Source organism: Podarcis cretensis, assembly GCF_951804945.1.
Source record: "Podarcis cretensis genome assembly, chromosome: 2".
NCBI lineage: Eukaryota > Metazoa > Chordata > Lepidosauria > Squamata > Lacertidae > Podarcis > Podarcis cretensis.
This window is the reverse complement of record NC_137171.1, coordinates 69505323-69526755: the sequence shown is the minus strand read 5'-3', so window position 1 is coordinate 69526755 and position 21433 is coordinate 69505323. Positions and strand designations below refer to the sequence as shown.

Below are 21433 nucleotides of genomic sequence, written 5' to 3'. Positions count from 1 at the left end.
CCAGATGTTTCTAGGAAACCCACCAACAGGGCAGGAGGCAGCAGCAGCACCTGGCCTGATCCTGCATGACAATTTTTACATTTTTGTGCTCCAAGCCCTCATAGTTCCCTGCCTTGAGAATATCCAAGTAGCACAGTCCCAAGATGATACCTAGCTCTCTCTCTCTAGTGGCAGCTATGTTTTATTGAAAAGCAACAAAAAGATCATATTAAAACAGGGTTTATTGAGAGAAAATCCTCGAACGTAAAATGTAACAAAATAAGTGTAAAAATAGCACACACAATTCTTAGGTACCAGAGTTCTTTAAATTATCAGTCCCTTGGTAGTGATCTCCATCAGAGGGCCAAATGAGCCACTTGTTCACCACATTCGGTAAGCTGCATTTCAAGCCCAGGTGTTGTTTTCCCAGGGACAAAGCCACACTCTCCTTTTGTGGGCTGGTTGAGGGATCTCCCATATTCAGATACAGCTTGATTTTCTGGGTCAAGCTGCTTTGAAAAAGCATTTTAGCAACATTTCAAAAATTGTACATATAATTTGAACCTAGCTGGGAGTCAGTAAAGGGAAAATTTACAGGTGGAAGCCACAAGATACCTAGAGTCTCTTTTCCTCCAAGAAACATAATTGAATGGAATTGTGATCAAAGGACTAGCTAGTAATTTCAAGTGTATGTCCCATTGCAACACTCAGTCTTGTAGCTTAACCTTTGGATTTGGAAAACCTGACATCATATAAGATGGCTGTACTTTGGTAAAAATAAATAAAATGCCCAAGCTTGTGTATAGAACAGCAACACGCCTCCACCTCACGAATACACATGCAACTTGCTGCTATGCAGACCATGATCTAACTCGGTGAACATTTCTCACTGACTCAAGCTAGCCATGAGTGTGAAGTTGGCAGTTTCTTTTCATCCTGGACGGGTCCACACTCTGAAGGCAGTACTGCCAACAAGGGACTGACTGACTCTGAATTGGGTGCTTTAATTTTCTGTCAGTTGTGTGTTTTTTTCTCGCTGGCACTCAGACTTTCTCAATTTAAGAGTGTTTTACGCTTTCCCAAGAGAGCCACAGTGGCGATGCAGGTGATCTATGCTTTAAATAGAACATGCGGCTCTCCAGAGGGAGCGTCATAGTGATTTGGGAGGGCACGGTAACTTTTGAAGTAAGCATAAGATATTAGGTCTGTTGAGTGTGCTCATCACTGCAGGGTTCTTAGATCTGACCTGTTCAGTAGGAATGAAAACTGGTGATGGAAGACCAGAATCTGGAGAGATTCAGAAACTGCAGATCAAGGGAACTAGGATGATTGTTGAAACTGCAACTAGATCAACTTGCCCCTTCTCTTCCTCTCTTTCTCAGGCTGATGCAGCTGAAGATGCTGGGGAAACAGTGTCTGCGGGAAGCTTTCTTAGTGACGAACCTATTCCGTGTCCACTGTGTGATCGCACATTCCCAGTTTCAGAAATTGAGGTGCACGCCATGTATTGTAATGGCACCAGAGAGGACCCAACTGAAGATGCTCCAGGTTTGCTAAGCACCTGTTCTTATGTGCCGCTTGTTCATGCTGGTCATTTGGATATCTTGCCCCACACGTCTGTATTTGTTTGTCAGTTGTGGAATTAGCTAGAGTAGTCCATTTGGGACTAGTCTTGGGCAAATTCTTAAAATCAGAGAGTCAAAAGGGACCTAGTGTGTCACCCAGTCTGATGGCTTGTCCTAGCGCAGCATATTCTATACTTAAAAAAACCACAAATCCTGACAAATCATGAGTGTGTGTGTGTCATGTGTTCAGTTCTGAAAGGTATGCAAGTACCCCAGAGGTAGGCAGGATGGAGACAAGGGCCATAGTCTGGGCGTGCAGAGGAAGGACTGAGCAGCCTCCCTCAAATACAAGCTGTGCACACAGAGGGAAGTGAGAATCTTTCATAAACGCCAGTGGCAGCAGATTGGCTGTCCAGTGCTGCCTGGCTTCCTGTGCAGTGAACCTCTCAGCCTGCAGTTCCCTCCTCTGACCAGGAGCCCTGGTGGTGTAGGGAGCCAGTGCCCTGTGGCACTGTTTGCATGCCCACATCCATGCATCCTGCTCTGGGCCTCCGAGGCCCAGCATCTCAGTCAACCCTTCAGGCCCTGTGATTTGTTCAACACATCTCTATCACATCCTCTCCTATCATTTCTGCTGTGCCTGTTAGTGAGCCCTGACGCTTCATTCTTGGCTGGCTGTTGTTTCTCATTCACAGCTCACGTCTGGCTCCAGGCCCACTGAACCTCCTGCCAGTCACTTGCTCCTGTCATGAGAAATGTTGCCCGTGGTTCTGGCAGAAATCCCCAGTGTCTGCTGGTGGGGTAAAAGAGCTACCCCCTGTGAAAAGTTTCTCTAGGCAGCGGCTAGTAGTACGGCACACAGCTTCTGCCTCTTACAAAGAGCACCCTCAATACTTCCAGTGCCATCCTGGGCATATCTATTCAGAACCTCTTACTCCTTTGCAAGTGTGCTTAGGATTGCAACTTTAGACTCCTTCACTTCCTTTGTGCCCTTTGGAAACAGACAACATCCTTTATGGCTATTGTAATCTTTCAGCTTGTAGAGTGCTGGGAAATGCTTTCGGATACCCCAGCAAATATAGCTTTGAGCAGATTGAATGCGAATGCGTACACAGAAAGACTGTTTACTATTAATTATCTACCTCAAATGGGGTAACACTTTTTGTGTTTTAATTAACGAGGATATCAATCCCGTTTTCCCACAGACATGGCGATTTTATGTTGAGCTATTAGTCACTATATGAAATCTGCTAATGCAGTGCCTGGCTTTCCTTTCGTTAAGGTAGGGGAAACCTGAGGACCACATTAGAAATACATCATAAGCCAAAGGCCTGTTGCCAGTTTGCATGTTTAATAGCAAGTGATTAACATAATTGACAAAGCTTTTTTTTTGTTTGTTAAATTTGTCGAGCCAAGCTGAAATAAATTATTAGTAGGCATGATTCCTATTCCAAAATTGTTGACCTCAAATGTGAAAAACTTGACTTCACCTTTAAACACCTTGGTGTGCAAAATTAGATATCGCGAATGTTAAATGCAGTGAATTGGGGCTGCTTTTTATACTTTGCTTTCTGCCATTAAACTCATTTGCCATTAATTATTCAGATATCTCTCTGCGGCAATAAGGAGTAGGAATTTTCTAATAAAAGTAATATTATATTTTTTTAAAAAAAGGAACCCTAACAAGTGTTTGTGGGCTCTAAGGAGGTGGCTTTGGGTCACAATGCCTCCCTGTTGCCTTCCTACTGTTGAGGCATCTGTGTAATTTTGTATACCTTTATGCCCTGCATACAACACAGGCTCACTGATATTCATGCCACCCTGGGATCTTTGGGTAAAGGACAGTATATAAATTGATTAATAATACAGGGAAAACAATTCTTAGTTATGTAGCATTATCATTTCTAAGACCTTAAGCACAGATTGAGATGCAGGCAGAGATCCCAACTGCAACAAAAAGGAAGTCTTCACTTTCACCATGCCTGGGGAAGCTATGCAGCATCTAAGCAGGTCTTCATTGGAACCATTAATACAACATTTATTTATTCAGAGATTTCTGTACCACTCTTCACCAGAAATGGTCACAGGGCGGTTCGCAACAAAATAAGACAATATGCTACATAATAAGCAAGAATATTAAATATAATTCTTATAAAATATATAAGGAACATAATTAGCAGTATCATAATTACAAAATGGCCTAATGTATCAGCCTCTAAAAGGCTGCAAAAAAGGTGAGTTTTGCCTGGTGTATAAAGTTGGGGAGATCATTCCACAGATGCGGAGCTGCCACCAAAAAGGCTTTCCCATGGACCCCCCCAACAGACTTAATTTAAGGCAAGGACCACAAGGAAAGCCTCACTCACTGATCTTAATGCAGAAGCAGCTTGATCCAGGGCAGGGTATTCTTTCAAATAGTTGGGGATCAGGTCATTCAGGGCTTAAATGTCAACAGAAAAACCTTGAAATAGGCCTGGCAGACAAGTGGCAACCAGTGCAGCTGTTTGGGAATATGAGCTATATGCAGCTACTCTTGCCGATCGAAAGGTCGGCGGTTCGAATCCCTGCGGCGGGGTGCGCTCCCGCTGCTCGGTCCCAGTGCCTGCCAACCTAGCAGTTCGAAAGCACCTCCGGGTGCAAGTAGATAAATAGGGACCGCTTACCAGCGGGAAGGTAAACGGCGTTTCCGTGTGCGGCTCTGGCTCTGGCTCTGGCCAGAGCAGCGATGTCACGCTGGCCACGTGACCCGGAAGTGTCTGCGGACAGCGCTGGCCCCTGGCCTCTTAAGTGAGATGGGCGCACAACCCCAGAGTCTGTCAAGACTGGCCCGTACGGGCAGGGGTACCTTTACCTTTACCTTACTCTCACCCTGGCTACTGCATTCTGCATTAGTGGCAACTTCTAGGTCATCTTCCAGGGCAGCTCAACTTAAAGCACATTACAGTAGTTCACCCTGGAGGTTACCAGAGCATAGAAAACTATAGCTAGGCTATCATTGCCCAGACAAGGTTGTAGTTGATGTACCAACAAAAGCAGGTTGTAGGCAGTCGTAGTCACTAAGGTCACCTAGGAATGATCATTCTAGCATAGCCCCCACCCACAGTGAGCTTGCTCCTTGGAGGACAGTGCAACCTCACCCACAATAGGCTGTCACACAAAACCCCACCCATAAGACCTTCATCTCCTCTGGGTTCACTTTCAATGTGCTTGTCCACATCCTACCCACTACCACCTCCAGGCACCAGCTCAGCACCTTCACTCCCTCTCCTGATACTGATAGACTTGAGAGAGGGAGAGCTGGGTGTCATCAGCATATTGATGGTTCCTAAAACAATGTGCTATAATAGTAATGATAACGAGTCACATGCAGAGAATGAAATTTAATGCATGGGTTTGGGATCTTGGAAATCGGAGAAATTAGGCAAATGCAATATTAAGAAATTATCTCCCAAACCAAAATAGAATCCAATCTACTTCTCACTCCTTTTCATACAAACCCTGTTCCCCATTTCCTCTTCCCTCCTGGAGCTTTTGCCTTCTCTCCACCTAATACCACCCCTTTCCCTTCTTTGAAGAGGCTAAAGCTACTGTGCCTCTTAACCCTTCCCATGACCTCCCTAGTTCCTGACTACTTATTCCCTTAAGGCTGAAAGCAAAGATATCCTCCTGGTCCTCCACACAATACCGGCATGTTCACACATACTTGTGCGCAACTGTGTCTATGCACAGTGCCTGGAAATAATTAAATAATTCAATTCATACCAGAAAGTAGAGGGAGAGAGCTGGGGAGTTCTTGTGGCTCATGAGGAGAACCTCCCTGGAGCTCAGAGAGGACATCGGTGAGGGTGGAGGAAGCCTCTAAGAGACCAGAGGCACAGTGGGGCTTTGTTTAGGTTGCTCAGCCTCCCCGCCTAACTGCTGATGTGCGTGGTAGTACACCAGCAGCAGCTGCTTTCCTGTGCATCCTCCAGCCAGCCCCAGAGCTTCCAATTCCTGTTGTAGGTATTTTTGGTACAGTATTTTTGATCTGGTTTAAGAGAAAGTGGCAGAGAAGGCATCAAAAGGGTGTTTAGGGGGTGCTTCCTCACTTATGCCATTTCCACTTATGCATGTGGGGCACGGGGACATAACCCACGCGTAAGTGTATCTGTAACCTGGTAAATCGGAATCTTCATGGAATAGCTGAGGATGCGGGGGGCTGGGATTCCTCCATCCCAGTAAGCTTTTATATCTGTGAAGTTACTTGGGGCGCCTTCATAGAGCCATAGCTCAGTGGTAGAGCATCTGCCTTGCAAGCAAAAGGTACCAAGTTCAATCCCCTGCATCTCCAAGTCGAGGGGCTCCCTGAACCCCTGGAGAGCAGCTGCCTGTCAGGGTAGACAATATTGATCAAGATGGACCAATGATCTGACTCTGTACAAGGCAGCTTCCTATGTTCCCTGAAAAGCTGGCACAGCCTTGCCTGAAGCTTGCTGAACTGAGCTTGCCTGGTATTCTTTGTTTTGCATCCCCACCACTTGATTAGTTCCTTCAGAATTACATGCTCATATTTGGCTGCCCTGTGATCAGGCCAGTAGCACAGTGCGGGAGAAAATCAAAGCTCTGTGCACCATCCTCCCTCTTGATTTGCTTCAAGAGGGCTGCTGCACTTCTTCCGTTCTGTTGGCTTAAGGGTCAGTGATCCACTTTCAGGACCTCTTAATTGGATTTACTCCAGAGATCTCTGGTACTATATAAACTCTTATCATCTTTCAGTGTTTTCTATTATAAAGGAACCTCTGTGGCTATCCGTCTACAGTTCTGTTACTTCTTAGGGTAAATTTGCTGGCTCTTGTTTAAAGCTTGTAACCTAAAGAAGCTGTTTCAGCTTGGATGATACTTAGAGCCATTTGTTCACTAGTTGCAGCTGTATGTCTTTTGTCTGCACACTGTTGCTGTGGCTCAGAGCACAGGCACGGTTGCCCATTTAAGTTGTTTGGAGATGTTGCCCTGAGCTGACCCATTTATTCTATGGCAAGTCTATCTGGAATCTATATTTAGGAAACATGCAGAGCACCTTCATAGGTACTATTGCAATTCATCAAGCCTGCAGGCAAGCTGGGAAGCATACAGCAAAGCAGGTGTAGCAGAATAAGCCACCTGACAGCATAGTCTGTGCTTGGGAAAAAGAATTGCTCAGACTGAGCAGCCAGGCTGGAGTCAGCAGCCTTACAGGACCAGGTGGGGCTCAGTTAGCCCCTTGTGCCCCTTGGCCTCTGCTGATCAGGTAGCTGCAGTTCCACCCTTGGACATGAATGGCCCTTCCATTTAGCAGGTCGAAGCACCTATCGTGGAAATAGATGAGGGCAGGCAGGAACTAATGTTCCGGATCCAACTCTGTCACTTAGGAAGCCTCAGTGGCTAGAAGCATTATTTCCTAACTGTAACTTGTTTGATATCTATGGCTGATCCTGGACTAGGAAAGCCTTGCCACACTAGTTCATGCATTGGTTACTTCTAGACTGGATTACTGCAGTGCATTCTATGCGGGGCTTCCCTCATGCTTGATTCAGAAGCTTCAGTTAGTGCAGAATGCTGCAGCACAATTGCTGACTGGAGTGAGGCCTTGTCAACATACAACACCTGTGCTCAGAGATTGGCACTGGTTGCCAATTTGCTACCGAACTACCATATTTTTCGCTCTATAGGACGCACCGGACCATAGGATGCACCGGACCATAGGAGGGGGAGAACAGGGGAATTTTTTAATATATATATATTTTAAAATTTTTCAATTTAATACAAAAGAAAAAGCAACAGACAAAAAAAGCAAAAATACACAATTAAAACAAAGATCCCCGAAGCCTTTGGAGCGCAGCGCCCCGCTGCCCTGCAGAGGCTTTGTGTGTAGGCATCCCTAAGCTAGAAGAGCGAGACGGAGCCCTCCGTCTCGCTGTTCTGGCTTGGGAACAGCCTTGCTAGCCTCTGCAGGACAGCGGGGTAAAGGCACCCTGCTGCCCTGGAGAGGCTCTGCGCGCAGCCATCCCCAAGCTAGAACAGCTCCGCAGCGCTCCGTCTCCCTGTTCTGCCTTTGGGCTTAGCAGCGCAGCCTGCATTCGCTCTATAGGACGCACACACATTTCCCCTTAATTTTTGGAGGGGGAAAAGTGCGTCCTATGGAGCGAAAAATATGGTAAGTTCAAGGTGTTACTATTAGTATATAAAACCCTGAACAACTTGGGACCAGTTTACTTACACGATTGCCTTACCTTATATGTGCCCACTTGACTGCTTCAATTGGTGGAACATACAGGTGCCACTTAATATCTGTTCTACATTTGTAAGAACTCAGTCATTTAGTGTGCACTTTGGAACTCCCTGCCTATTGACATCAAACAAGTTTCTTCACTGTGTTTTCTTTGACACCTACTAAAAACATTCTTGTTTAGTCAAGCCTGTTGTAGATTCCTTCCCCATGTCTGCAGTCATGGGATTGTTGTCTATCACATGACGGTGTATGTTTTCATTCAACAATGTGGGAAGTGACGGACACAGGATGTTTTGGTATTACTCTCTTCTGTGAAGTGGGACTATTGTCTTTTGTTCTTTCTCTCTTTGCTGATGAGAAAGAGGAAGGAGCTAAGTCAGAATGCTCCGAGTGTATTATATGTAAATAAAGTAGGTTAGCCAAAATGCTGCTTCCTTGGACTGGACACTGTTTCCTTGGGCAAGGAAGCTGGACCACGTCCAAAGGCCATGTGTGCCAGCACCGATTCCTCAGAGAGGAACGAGGCTAGGGTTTGAGTCCCAACAAAGCCAGGTGTGAAACTTCTTGATAGTCAGGAGAGCTATGATGCCAAGACTAGTCAGAAGTATGACATGGTATTGCCCAAGGCCAATCCAGTTGCAGGTAGTTCCAAAGGTGGAACAGATGATACAGGTGTATACTGTGTGCAACACAGTTCATGAATCGGGGGAGGATGTTGGAGATTCATTCTCCATGTCTGCAGTCATGGGATTGTTGTCTATCACATGACAGTGTATGTTTTCATTCCACAGTGTGGGAAGTGACGGAGACAGGATGTTTTGGTATTACTGTGTTCCGTGAAGTGGGACTATTGTCTTTTGTTCTTTCTCTCTTTGCTGTCTGATGAGAAAGAGGAAGGAGCTAAGTCAGAATGCTCCATATTTACAATATGTAAATAAAGTAGATTGGCCAAAATGCTGTGCTATTGGTTCTGTTACGCAAACTGTGAAGACTCTGCGGATCCCTAAGTGTGCTGATGTCTCCAAGGCATCAGTTGCTGTGATGTTCGGGTTGGAGAAAGCTCTTGAAGCTCCTGGCCGACCAGAAGGGAGAGAACATGCCAGTCAGACATGTGTGTCTGCCAGGGTTCTACACGAGAGTAGGGCACTCCTAACAAAGCCTACCCAGGTACTTGGCAAAGTTGTGGTAATTTTTACCTATTTTAGTATTACAACTTTTGCATATTTTAAATTAGGATTGTAATTTTTTTCTTGATTTTCTTGCTTTATCGTTCTGTAAATGGCTTTGAAGGTTTTTTTTTATAAAAAAACAATCCTATGTATACATTTTATGAAATAAAATACAGTGGAACCTTGGTTCTCAAACGTCTTAGTTGATGAACAAATTGGCTCCTGAACGTCAAAAACCCAAAAGTAAGTGTTCCGGTTTTTGAACGTTTTTCAGAAGCTGAACATCCGATGCAGCTGTCGGCTATTGATTCCGGGGCGCCTGCGCCAATCGAAAGCTGCACCTTGGTTTTTTAACCTTTCAGAAGTCGAACAGACTTCCAAAACGGATTAAGTTTGAGACCCAAGGTACCACTGTAAATATCTGAACGGTGCAGTCAGTCCTCTTAAAGTGTTTGCCTGGTAAGGTGTGGATGGGCACCATTTGTTTCTCCACTTGGGGCAGCAAGTGTGTTAGTCTTGCTCTTCTCTCTGAGCATTTGTAGTGATGCTGAAGTGCAGCAAAGTGCAGGCCAGCAGCTCCCCCTTGAGCAAGCTCCCCCTTGGGGCAGAGAGCAAGATACTTAGGTCTCACAGTTGCAGTTTTCCCTTTCAAACCCCCTGATGCCTTGCCCCAGCCTCGGTATAAAACAGAAAGAAGCCTTTCATTTCCCTTCCAAACTGCAAATATTTCCAAGGACTGTTCAGACAAGAACATTGCAACAGACTGGCTGTTACCTTCCCCAAGCCTTTTTGTTCTCAACATGCCCTCCAGCTTTATTCCTCCGCCGCAGCGACCACAAAGCTAAAGCTGTCCAGCTCCATCATAGGTCAAGGCAGGGTACCATTCTTTTCCTTCCTGCAGCCACGTCTCAGGTGCACAGAATGACACAGTCTTCAGTTTTCTGAGCTGCAGCCATGCTGGTGCTGGTGCTGTTTTTTTTAATAAAGCTTCAACACCGAGAGAAGTGGCACTGATGCAGCATAAAAAAGTAACAGAACTGGCGCAGGGAAAAGCTTCATCACTTCTTGGAAGGGCCAACGTACAATAAATTATTTCCATTAATAGGATCCTTCACACAAAAAATAGCATGGCTGGTAAACGAGAATAGATATTTAGCGGGGTGGGGAGGAAGCCCTAGATAAAGGCAATAGGAAGTCTGCTGCAAAATGTAAGCAGTATACCTAGACACTTGATATAATCTGTTTCGTTTATGGTTCCCCAATAGTTGTAAAGGATGTGAGCTATACTCGGTTTTGATGCTAGGAAAATATGCTGAACCAAAAGGATCCACTTCTCGGCCAAAGGGTATCTTCTGAGGGATTTCTTGCACTCTTGGTTGTAGTGCTTTATCATAGAAATAGTCGTGCAGAGAGGAATCTCAGAGAAAGTATTATTTATAGATTATTATATAACATTTATACACTAGTGGATTGTTAAAAAAAACCCAAAAACTCAAAAGATAAAACGGTAAGAAAAATTTACAACCCTGCTTTAAAACATACAGAAGTCACAATACTAAAGCAGATTAAAATTACCTCAACTTTCTAAGCACCTGGTGGGCTTGTCTAGAGAGGAATATTTTAAGCAACTGCCCAAAAATGGAGTATGTGAAGGCGCCTGCTTGATCTCAATAGGCAGGGAGTTTCAGAATGCAGGCGATGGCACACTTAACAATTGAGTTCTTACCAATGTTTTATGTGGCGCCTGTAGTAGTGCCAATTCCTCTGGCCGAAGTGGATGAGTGGAAACATGTAGGCCATCTCATGTGTAAACTGGTCCCAAGTTGTTAAGAAAGTAGGAATGGAAAGTTGCTCTGCATCTCTTGGGTGGTGTGGGTTGCATCACTTAAGTTAGCTCCCTGACCATTCTCCCTGCACTGTGGATAGGCAGGTGACTAGCACAGACTGCATGCAGCTGCAGTGTGGATTACAGGAGTCCTGTTGTCTGTTTGCTGTGCCCCTGACTGCTGCTTCCCTCAAAATCGCCATGCAGACCCTGAGACAATATTTAGTTCTCTGCTTGTGGTTTCTTGTTTCCTCAAATCTGAAGGTGATTTCCAAGAGATCACCTGTAACTCTTAAGTAATAAGATGATGTACTTTCAAGGAGGTAAGGTCATGGGAAATCATTGCAGTTATAAGATTTGCCCAAGGCCATATTGGAAGATCTATCTTTTTCTATAACTCAGCAAGCAGTTTGAGCTGTCAAGTTTCATAGCAACCAAAAGAGCTCAAAATGTACACAATTTTTTTAAAGAAAAGAATGCTGGAATCCTCAGAAACCCATCAAGTTATGCAAATCGCTGCAGGGGAGCTGCGTATCGACTCCTCAAGGTGTATTCTTACTGTGATGTGCTGCCTTGAGCTCCTGGACCATCTCAGTATGGACAGAAAAGCCTAGGCAATGTGGAATGCACAAAAAAAAAATGGTTTAGATGATATCTAGAGAAGTCAGGAGGATGCCAAGGTTCTTTTGTACTGACAAGAAGAAATCTGAAGCTGATAAAGTTTTAATTTGACTAGAATGAGCATTGTGAGCATGTCTGACTTAGCTCAGCATGTTTTGAGGGGAGATGCTGTGCTCATTTTGTATAGATGGCTGAGAGGCATGCTTGCCCACTCCTTTTCTTGCTCTAAGAGGAGATTTATCTTGTAGCTTCTGTTAAAATTTTCCCCCACTAAGCTTCCTCCTTGGGAACCTTGTTCTAGGCTTGCTATCTCTGCTGGAGTTGAGCTCTGCTGGCGCAATCCGGCAATAGCACTCTTGGGTTGAGCGTTTGGAATGGGAGCAGGCCAGCTCACCTGTGACGGGCTGAGCCAACCAGTGATGCCACCCCTGCACTTTCTCTTGCTGCTCTTGGCAGCACAGCTGTCACACCAGGTCTTTTCTGGTGTTTCTGTAGCGTCAGTCCCAAAGGTTTCTAGCAGGATTGCTGTGCCAGATGTGTTCATTTCTCTTGGAAAAAAATAGCACTGATTAACACCTGAGCTGTGCACAAGGCACTCTGAGAAAGACTGTTACAGGAATATTAACAACTGTGCACTGGCCTAGAGATCTTCTCTGCTTTTGCTGCAAACGAGCTTGTGAAAAAGCCTTTGGGAGCGTCAGGTGACTCGGGGATTAACAGCAGGACGTGGAAGCCTCTTGCACCCAGGTCACTGATTCATATCCAGGCCAGGCTGGTGGAAACAAGTTTGATAACTGACTGGTCAGCATTTCAAAAAGAGAGAGAGAGAGTGCAGATCCACTCTGTCTTAAGAAGAGTTTGGATTTGATATCCCGCCTTTCACTCCCTTTAAGGAGTCTCAAAGCGGCTAACATTCTCCTTTCCCTTCCTCCCCCACAACAAACACTCTGTGAGGTGAGTGGGGCTGAGAGACTTCAAAGAAGTGTGACTGGCCCAAGGTCACCCAGCAGCTGCATGTGGAGGAGCGGAGACGCGAACCCAGTTCCCCAGATTACGAATCTACCACTCTTAACCACTACACCACACTGGCTCTCACACAGTGGGCACCCCAGAATCCTCTGCAAGCACAAGCTTCAACCCAGAGAGCGCACAGACTACACACTGGTCATTGTAGTATATATATTGGGGCAAATCCACTCATGAAAAGTAGCAGATGAACCAGTCAATTATAGCAACCAGCAAGGGAACAGGGACAAAAGAACTGTGGAGCAAAAATGTATGTTTCAAGGCCCCAGACTGCTCTGGCACCAATAAGGCATCTTTCTAGTCTGAACTCTGTGGGCACCCACTTTACAGCAGATGTTGAGCAAACAGTAACAGTTTTATAGTGCCTATAACACTGATTCAGACCTTTCTCCTAATGAGAATATTGAGCACAGGAAGATCTGATACAAGGCTGTAAAAGTGTTCTAATACACTGTCCCCTCCACTAAATTGCCCAAGAGTGCTTAAAGCAACATCTGTTTCTGCATTAGAAACTCCAGCACCCTGGTGGAAATGGCTGAGGATATCTGATATGTTCCCCAAGTAGCATAGCTGGTGGTCTGTCAACAGGAATATGTTGAAAGGAATTCAACTGTATGGAACAGCACTTTTAAGTTTCTCCTTATATATATTTGGTAAGAAAAGCTGGAGCATTTGGCTGGGCTTGCTGACAAATACATAGCACTGATTATTATTTTTTATTTTTTGGGTCACCCTCATCACCGGTTCTGATTGAAAAAAAGAAGTCAACCATTGTTTGAGGGGGTGTATGTATGTGTACTTAAGTGCAGTGTAAAATTTGGCTTAATTGTTGTTGTTTAGTCGTTTAGTCATGTCCAACTCTTTGTGGCCCCATGGACCAGAGCACGCCAGGCACTCCTGTCTTCCACTGGCTCCTGCAGTATGGTCAAACTCATGTTCGTAGCTTCAAGAACACTGTCCAACCATCTCATCTTCTGTCGTCCCCTTCTCTTTGTGCCATCAATCTTTCCCAACATCAGGGTCTTTTCCAGGGAGTCTTGTCTTCTCATGAGGTGGCAAAGTATTGGAGCCTCAGCTTCACAATCTGTCCTTCCAGTGAGCACTCAGTGAGCACATCCATTTTCTTAAGAATGGATAGGTTTGATCTTCTTGCAGTCCATGGGACTCTCAAGAGTCTCCTCCAGCACCATAATTCAAAAGCATCAATGTTGGCTTAATTAGCACTTGCTTTTTGTTTTGTTGTTGTTAAAAGTGTGCTCCTGGTCCTCGTGGGTGCTAAGAACATAAGAATTGCCAGCTGGATCAGACCAATGGCCTATCTAGTCCAGCATCCTGTTCTCATAGTGGCCAATCAGTTGCCTGTGGGAAACCAGGGAGCATAAACTGGAAACCATGGTTTCAGCAACTGGTGTTCAGAAGCATTGCTGTCTCCAGCTGTAGAGGTATAGCATAGCCATCATGACTACTAGCCATCAATAGTCCTCTGCTCCATGAATTTGTCTAAGTTCTCTTTTAAAGCCATCCAAGTTGGTGGCCATCCTGGGGGAGCGAGCTCCATACTTTAACTATGTACTGCAAGAAGGAGTACTTTATTTTATCCATCCTGAATTCTACAGGTTTAAAGTACATGGTTAGTTCAGCTGAAAGTGTGGAATCTACATGGAACAGAGCAAAATGAGCAGAATGTCTAGTGTCCAGTAATAGGCAAAGGATTTATGCCATTTGTTAATGCCTACTTGTCGTCCCGTCTGCCCCCATGGATCTTCATCCTTATTCTCAATCTTCTTCCGCTACTGAATCTTTGCCAAAGGATCCCAAAGTCTGCCAAAAACAACAATGAGGATCTCAATCAAAATAGACGATACACCTTAAGTCAGTGCAAGTAAATGTGCCTGGCTTTTTCTGAATATAGAAATAGGATATTTTTGGATTACACACTGAATAAACAAATCCTGCCCACAGTTCAAGCCTTCTTCCTTTCCTACCAGACTTTTAATGCTTAGCTATGCAGTGTATAGAAAGCCTCTGTAATAGTGTTCACCTTTACTCACTGAGGTTATCCAGCCAAGCCTTGACTGAGCCCAAGGGTCTTGCACTTCCTCGGATTGAATCACAGTTCTGGAAGAGATGGAGAGCCTGAAGCCTACATACAGGAATCCTGTGTTTTGTGGTTTTCCATATAGGTTCTGGCCTATGTAGTGCAGCCAAGTAAGCAAACCTAATCTTTATTTCAGGCATTGAAACAGCTCTTTAGCTTAATTTTTTAGGCTGCCAACAGAGGCCATGTGAATGTTGAAACTGAGCTATACATTATTTGCTCAAAAAAGTGTTTATGTCAGCTGAGGCAAGTAACATCTAAACACTGCTGTCATTATCTTTTTATGTTATATTATGTCAGGAGGACAAAGAAGTTAGCAAATATTCTTTCTGGGTGGAAGCTTTACAGCTGCAGCTTTCACAGCAGGAAAGACTAGGCCATTAAAAAAAGAGTCCGCTTTTTTACTTTTCCCACTGTGATGTCCCCAAACGAACTGGTACTGCCTGGGTAGGAGAGCTTTGAAAATGCTTTCCAAATGCACACTGTGTATTTTGTTGGGACTCTTGACAAGCCTCCTCAGGTTCTTAAGAAGTGAGGTGGAACAACTGTTCTGTTCTTGTTTTGAAGTGTTAACCCGACGACAGAGAGCAGCCAAGACTAAAGTCACCAGTTGCAAAGAGTCGTCAGAACCTGCTGACACTGACAGGTAAGTAGGCATGCTGCCATGTTACAGCACTTTTTCCTCTTTCCTTTGAAGAACCTCTTTGGGGCCATTTGTGGGTCCCTTTGCTGCCCCAGTCCATGGAGCTTTGGCACTGTCTCTCTCTGCTTGAAGGTGATTGCATTACTGCCTGCCTCCACCATCCTTCACTCTGGCATCTGAGAGACTCCTGTGAAAGGAAAGCCCAGCTGATTCTTACCTGTTTTTGCCTTTGGCTTCCCTTTCACTTGTTTTTGACTGGCTCTGTGTTCTGTTTGTATTCTGTCAAGTTTTGCTGAGGCGCTTTTGATATGCTACTCTCTGTTTTAGCGCTTTTCTCTCCCCAGCTCTCCCACCCTTCCATTCATCTCCAAAGCCATTGCCACACATGGAAAAATACTTCCCCCCATAAAACTCAGTGGGTGATATGAAGGTTGGTTCTGAACTTTGAAATCCCTGCCCTTGGTTCTTTGTCCTTGTCACATTTGATCTCTTGGGCAGGGAGGAAGAGGAGAGAGGAAAGGGGGTAACTGACAATCTGATTTGGTGTCTTCAGCTCTGCACACAAACACCCACCTACCCACCACACACACATATTACTCCTGAGAGAGTGCAGCCCTATACAGAAAAAAGGTTCCTTATTTCAGCACTACAGGGATCATGAAATGCTAGAATTGGCATCTTAAGTTTTATAAATGTTTGGCAGATCATGGCTGAGTTCATTTTGATTGAACCAGCTGGTGATCTGCAGTACACTATATAGTGAAATAATCTGGAAATCAGACAGTGCCACTGGGGATTGCATTTGCATGGTTCAAGTCAAACCATTATGAATGAGTCAAAATTTCTAGCCATTTTCATTATGCAAAAAGCCACATAGAGCTGCTACTCAAGTGCTAACACTGTACTTGCCTGTTGTGGCTGCCATGTTTCATCTGAGCTTGCATTTCCTTGCACCCTGCTTTGCCTCTCCCTCCATTCCATGTCTCAAAGAAAGATCATACAACAAGTATGCCCATTTTCTACCAAGGTGTTGGAGGGGATTGCTTGTACAACTGCACAAATCTGTAATGATGGTGTTTCATTGTGGTGGAAATGAGCAGGTTCCAATTGCTCTGAGGTTTGCTTTTGTGTGTTGTTGTTGTTTACAAAGTAATCTATAACAGTGGCTGACAAGCAAAATCCTATAGTGGTAGAAAATTGCCCCCACAAAGCTTGAGCAGCATTTTGTTTGTTTGTTTGTTTGCCCTGGGACAAAACATGCAATTTAGTTATAATTCATTGGCTACAGTTGCTAAAGTGAACATATATCAAATCCCTGCAAGCAGCAGAACCTTGGGCTGTTGACAAGCTCTAAGAGTAGGTAGCTGTTGAAAGAGTGAGTGAGCTTTGAGTGGCAGATCTGCATGTCAGAGAGATGCTTGATGAAGAAGGCTGGCAAGGATGGTACCTGCAGTGATATCCCTAATGAAATTAGACTTTGTTCAGATGGAGATGGTTTTGTTTAATCTTTCTTGCTGCCTCCCCCTCCCACCCACACAGCATCATAAGAAAGGATCTGACAGTAAAAATCCCTGCCATGGAAGTAATTTTGCTGTTACAAACACTGGATGGCAACATCACTAATGGAATTAGGCTAATTATAGAGAGGACAGCTTCTGTTTAGACACATTATCTTGGTAATCAGCAACGACTGGAAAGAAAATATGGAAAAGTACTGCAGAATTTAGCATGGAGGGGGCTCTTCAGAGGCTTGTTGAGCTGTTTCAGTTCAGGACCCCACAGTTTAGCAGCTGCACCCTGTTCAAGTTCTGCACTTGCATTCATGTTGTTCTTGTGATCTAGCTGTCCTTCCTGCTTGGTGGGCACAGTCAGTTTCACAGCACGGAAACATGTGCACACAGTTTAGGAGGTTGGAGTGAAAGGAGTTGGGAGAGGATGACATTTCTGCCAAATTTTCTGGAAATTGGCCGACGCTCAGTTCTCCCTTCTAAATCTTGCGAGGTGTAAAATGGAGTCGGTGCCCTGGAAGACTTGATGTGCAAGTTTAGATGAGTTCATTCAAACTCAGGAAAACATATCTCTGATTTAATGCACATAGTATGCTTCATAGACAAAATGTAACTCCCTTTTCCAAAAGCATAACACTTTATTTCAGCTGTGTTGACAGGGTGTTTTATGTCTGAAGGGAAACGGGTATTGTTTGAGATAGTTAGAGGAGCTGATTTCATTACCATCCCACTGCTGCAGCAGCAGGACACAGAAAAGCAGTTGGGGGAAAACCACTAATCACTCCATCCTTTTGATTGGCATCAGGCCAGTTTTATTGGTCATCCTGCTGTGCACATTGACAAGCCTTCGCCACAGAATGGCTTGGAGAAGCAAAAAGCACTCAAGGCAGAGTGAATCCTAATGTGATTCTTTCTCTTCTGGCCTGGTAGGTATGAGAAGTGTTACCTCTGTAAGACTCTGGTGCCATGGAAAGAGTATCACAGGCATGTGGACGACTGTCTTTGGAGTCGGACTGCTAATGGAACCCAGGGTGACAGTAGGCCAAGGCACACAAAGGTGAGAATAGACTCTTTTGTGAAGCAGTTTTATTTTCTCATGCTTGCATCTGTTCCAGCAGGTCTATGCATTATTGCATATCTGTCCCATTATTGCATACATTATTGCATATCTGTTCCAGCAGGTCATATGCATTAGTGCATATGATTTTCTAAAGGGAGGCTGTGCATTAAAGTAAGACTTACCCCAGCTGCTTAAAAGCTGCTCTTAGGAACCTAAGAGACTGCCTTATACCAAGTCAGACTGTTAGTTTATCTAGCTCAGCATTGACCACAACGACTGACAGTGTCTGTCCTGGATTCCAGAGAGGGGTCTCTCCTAGCCCTATCTGAAGATACCAGAAATTGAATCTGGGCTCTTCTGCATGCAGAGTAGTCTTCCTTGAGTTTACCCCACACAGCGAAGAAGAAGAAGAAGAAGAAGAAGAAGAAGAAGAAGAAGAAGAAGAAGAAGAAGAAGAAGAAGGGATTAAATTTATATACTGCCCTTCATCTCAGGGCATTTCACAGGAGAAAAATATAGGATAGAAGCACAAAATAAATAGTTAAAACAAAAACAGTAACCGCCCCACTCCCACAAACACATTTTAGAGTCTGTAGAATATTAATTGGCCAAAGACATGGTGTAAGAGGAACATTTCACCTGGCACATGAAGATTTATAGTGAAAGTGCTAGGTAAGCCTTCCTGGGGAGAGCATTCCACAAATGGGGAGCCAATGTAGAAAAGGCCCATTCTTGTATTGCCACCCTCTGGACTTCCAGTGGAGGAGGCACATCAAAAAGGGCCTCAGATGATGATGGCAGTGTCTGGGACAGTTTATATGGGGAGAGTTGGTCCTTGAGATATTGCCATTCTGAGCCATTTAAGGCTTTATAGGTCAAATCCAGCACTTTGAATTGGGTTTTATTATTTGTTAATTACCCGCCCTTCGTCCTAAAGTCCCAACCTTAAAACACAATTGATGTAACTGTGCAGATGTCGTGCTCTCATGGGCCTTTTGCATGGAACCTGGCATCCCAGGAGGGTGGATATTCTAGAGGTTTGACCCAAACCTCGCCTCAATCAGATGCAGCACATATCTACTATACCTAGCATGGCTTACTACAGTGCTCCAAAAAAAATGAAGCACTGTGCTCAGCGTCATAGTGTAACTGTGGGGAGCAGCGGGTGAGGATTAAATGGTCAGCAGGGAGAGGAAGTAACTTTCTGTGGGGCAGCTGAATGTGATATCTCTAACAACAAAAGTAAGCTTGGCTATGATGCTATTCAGACTTACTACCTGCTGCTTGAGAGCTGCTCTTCCACGACATGATCCCATGTAGAGAGGTTCAAATCCCTGCTCAGCCACGATCCTCTGTGAATGCCCTTTAGCAGGTTATCTCTTCAGCCTAATCTTTCTTGCAGGATTGTGCACCTGAGATTAGACTGTGTTATAATTCACCCTGAATTATTGGAATGGGATGAGAAGTCTCGATTCTCCTGGCCCCCTCCTGTTTTTGACTTGGCACTGCATGCTAAGTATCTTTCTAGTCCTTGTGGATGTGGAAAATGGGTAAAATCTGTGACTCTCAGATCACTACTTTCCCCTGAGATGATGATGATTTGCTTACAAAGTATATACATTGTTCTGTGTAGTACAGGGGCTCTGAAACTTTCTCCTTCCCCCGAGCCCACTTGAGAAGGTTAACATTTACTGACACCCGCCAGTCACAAAGTGGCAGTGCGTGGGCAAAGCCAGTGATGAAATGACAGTGGTGATTGGCATAATCAGCCAACAGTAAACTGGCACAATTTTCTATTGACGTCCCCTCTTCTGTAAATCATTGGATTCATTATCACAGCAATTTCCTTGTGCAAGGAGTTCCATAGGTCAGGTTTCCTCAAGGTAAATACAGGGATGGCTCTGGAGGCGTCTGGACTCAGCCACCCAGTTTTAGAAAAAAATTCTTCCTACAGTTCCATAAGTGTATTTTTATTTCATAGTTCCCTTTTCCCCCACCTCCACCTCCCCAAGTCTCTCCAAATATTTTTTATTAATCTCTGTCATGTCTTCTACGCTTCTCCTTCCACAGTTAGCTTGTACCCTGTTCCCACCCCCATACTGCCAGCTTTCAGCAATCCTCTTTCTCCACCACCTGTAACAGCTTCCCTCTCTTTAGTCACATATTATTACTTGAAAAACATTTTATATCTTTCTAGTTTCCTTCCTGCTCTTGCCCTTTCCCTTCTGAGGAGGGAGGAGAGGCTTCCTGGCTCAGCTGGTGACTAGTTGGGAAGGGAGATTGGAGCTTGCCTGTGAAGTAGATGAAGGGCCACCCCTTTCCCAGTCCGTTGGCCCATCTCTCCCTGTCCTCTCCCTCCTTTCCATTCTTTCTCTTCCTTCCCTCATGCTCAGCCAGCCATGTGGTCCATTTCTCCTCTTTCCATTCTTCCCTTCCAGTTCTCCATGTTCCAGCCTTGTTCTCTGACCAGTTCCTATGCACCACACATATGTGGAGCTGCTGCTGCTGCTGCTGTCCTGCCAACCAAAAGGTCACTGCATGACCAAGGGGCAAGCTGAAGGGCTGAGGCCCAATATTGGTCCCCAGCCCACAACCCTTCTCTAGTAGTTTTGCAGAAGTTGATAAGGGAGGGCCTCAATGACACCTGCTTGTCTCTCAGGAGCAGGAAGTCTTTATCTCCTTTTCTAGAACCAAAATTCTTCCATTTCTCAGTGGTGCGTGCTTGGATTTGCACTGCTAAGCTAGAACAAAACAATGTCTGTTTCAGGAATAAATTTCCATCTCCGCCTTTGCATCTCCCACAACCCATGTACTTGCTTCTGCTTCTGAAGTTGTATGCCACACCAGCAAGTTGAATGCTGGAGCAGCATATTTGTCTCATCCCAAAAGAAGTGTTACATTCACAGGGATGTGTTTTGCTAAGTCAAAATTGATTCCAAATCCCTGAATATCCATAAGAGGCATGCCTTGATGTCCTTCAGTCCCCAAATATAGAGCTCTCTCTTTTTGAGTTCTTGTTATATGTTTCTCTACCTGCATGTTCCTCTGCAATTTTGTTGTTTCAGCTGCACCATAGCTACATTGTGAAAATGCATACTGTTATCATTTCTGTGCTCATCTCATAATATTATTTGTCTGTTATGAACATTTATGGCCTGTCCTTTTGTAGACAGCACAATAGAAGAATACATTGTTTCCTGCAGTGCCACAGACAGCAAATGCAAATATGTTTTGATCTAGCCCAAAGTTGAGGGGGAAAGGACAGGCTTTTCCCCAGATTGCAGAACCTATCAATGAGAATTGGGGTAGCATCTTTCACATATGATCCAGGAACTCATAATGCTTCCATATCATGCCATGCCATACACACCAAAGGCCATGAAGGGGGCAGTTGCAAAAATAGTTTATCATCATCATTACCACCATCGTTTATTAAATTTGTTACACTTACTTGTCTCACTTTGTCTTGCCCAGGGCAAACCAAAGTGACTTACAAATTTGCTTTCAGGAACATTTGTACATTTTAAAGTACTACATTGCGGTATTCAGACATGACACATTTAAAACCAAATTCACAGGCGAAAACATAGAATAAAGGTATTGACATTGGCAAGCTCTCGTTCACATTATTCCTGTTCATTCACATTATGCCTCATTCACATTAAGTCTGCAGGCATAATGAAAGAGTCTGA

The 21433-nt window shown here is 44.5% G+C and overlaps 1 protein-coding gene across 3 annotated transcripts in view; it reads left to right on the top strand.

The window, feature by feature from the left end:
• Window positions 1-21433, top strand: part of UIMC1 (ubiquitin interaction motif containing 1) — a 98193-nt gene that overhangs the window by 64181 nt on the left and 12579 nt on the right. For all 3 annotated transcript variants that reach the window (XM_079968223.1, XM_079968222.1, XM_079968221.1), the window contains exons 9-11: window positions 1362-1527; window positions 15098-15176; window positions 17612-17738. In XM_079968223.1, coding sequence (XP_079824349.1) covers window positions 1362-1527; window positions 15098-15176; window positions 17612-17738 — 372 coding nt within the window. The remainder of the gene's footprint in view (window positions 1-1361; window positions 1528-15097; window positions 15177-17611; window positions 17739-21433) is intronic.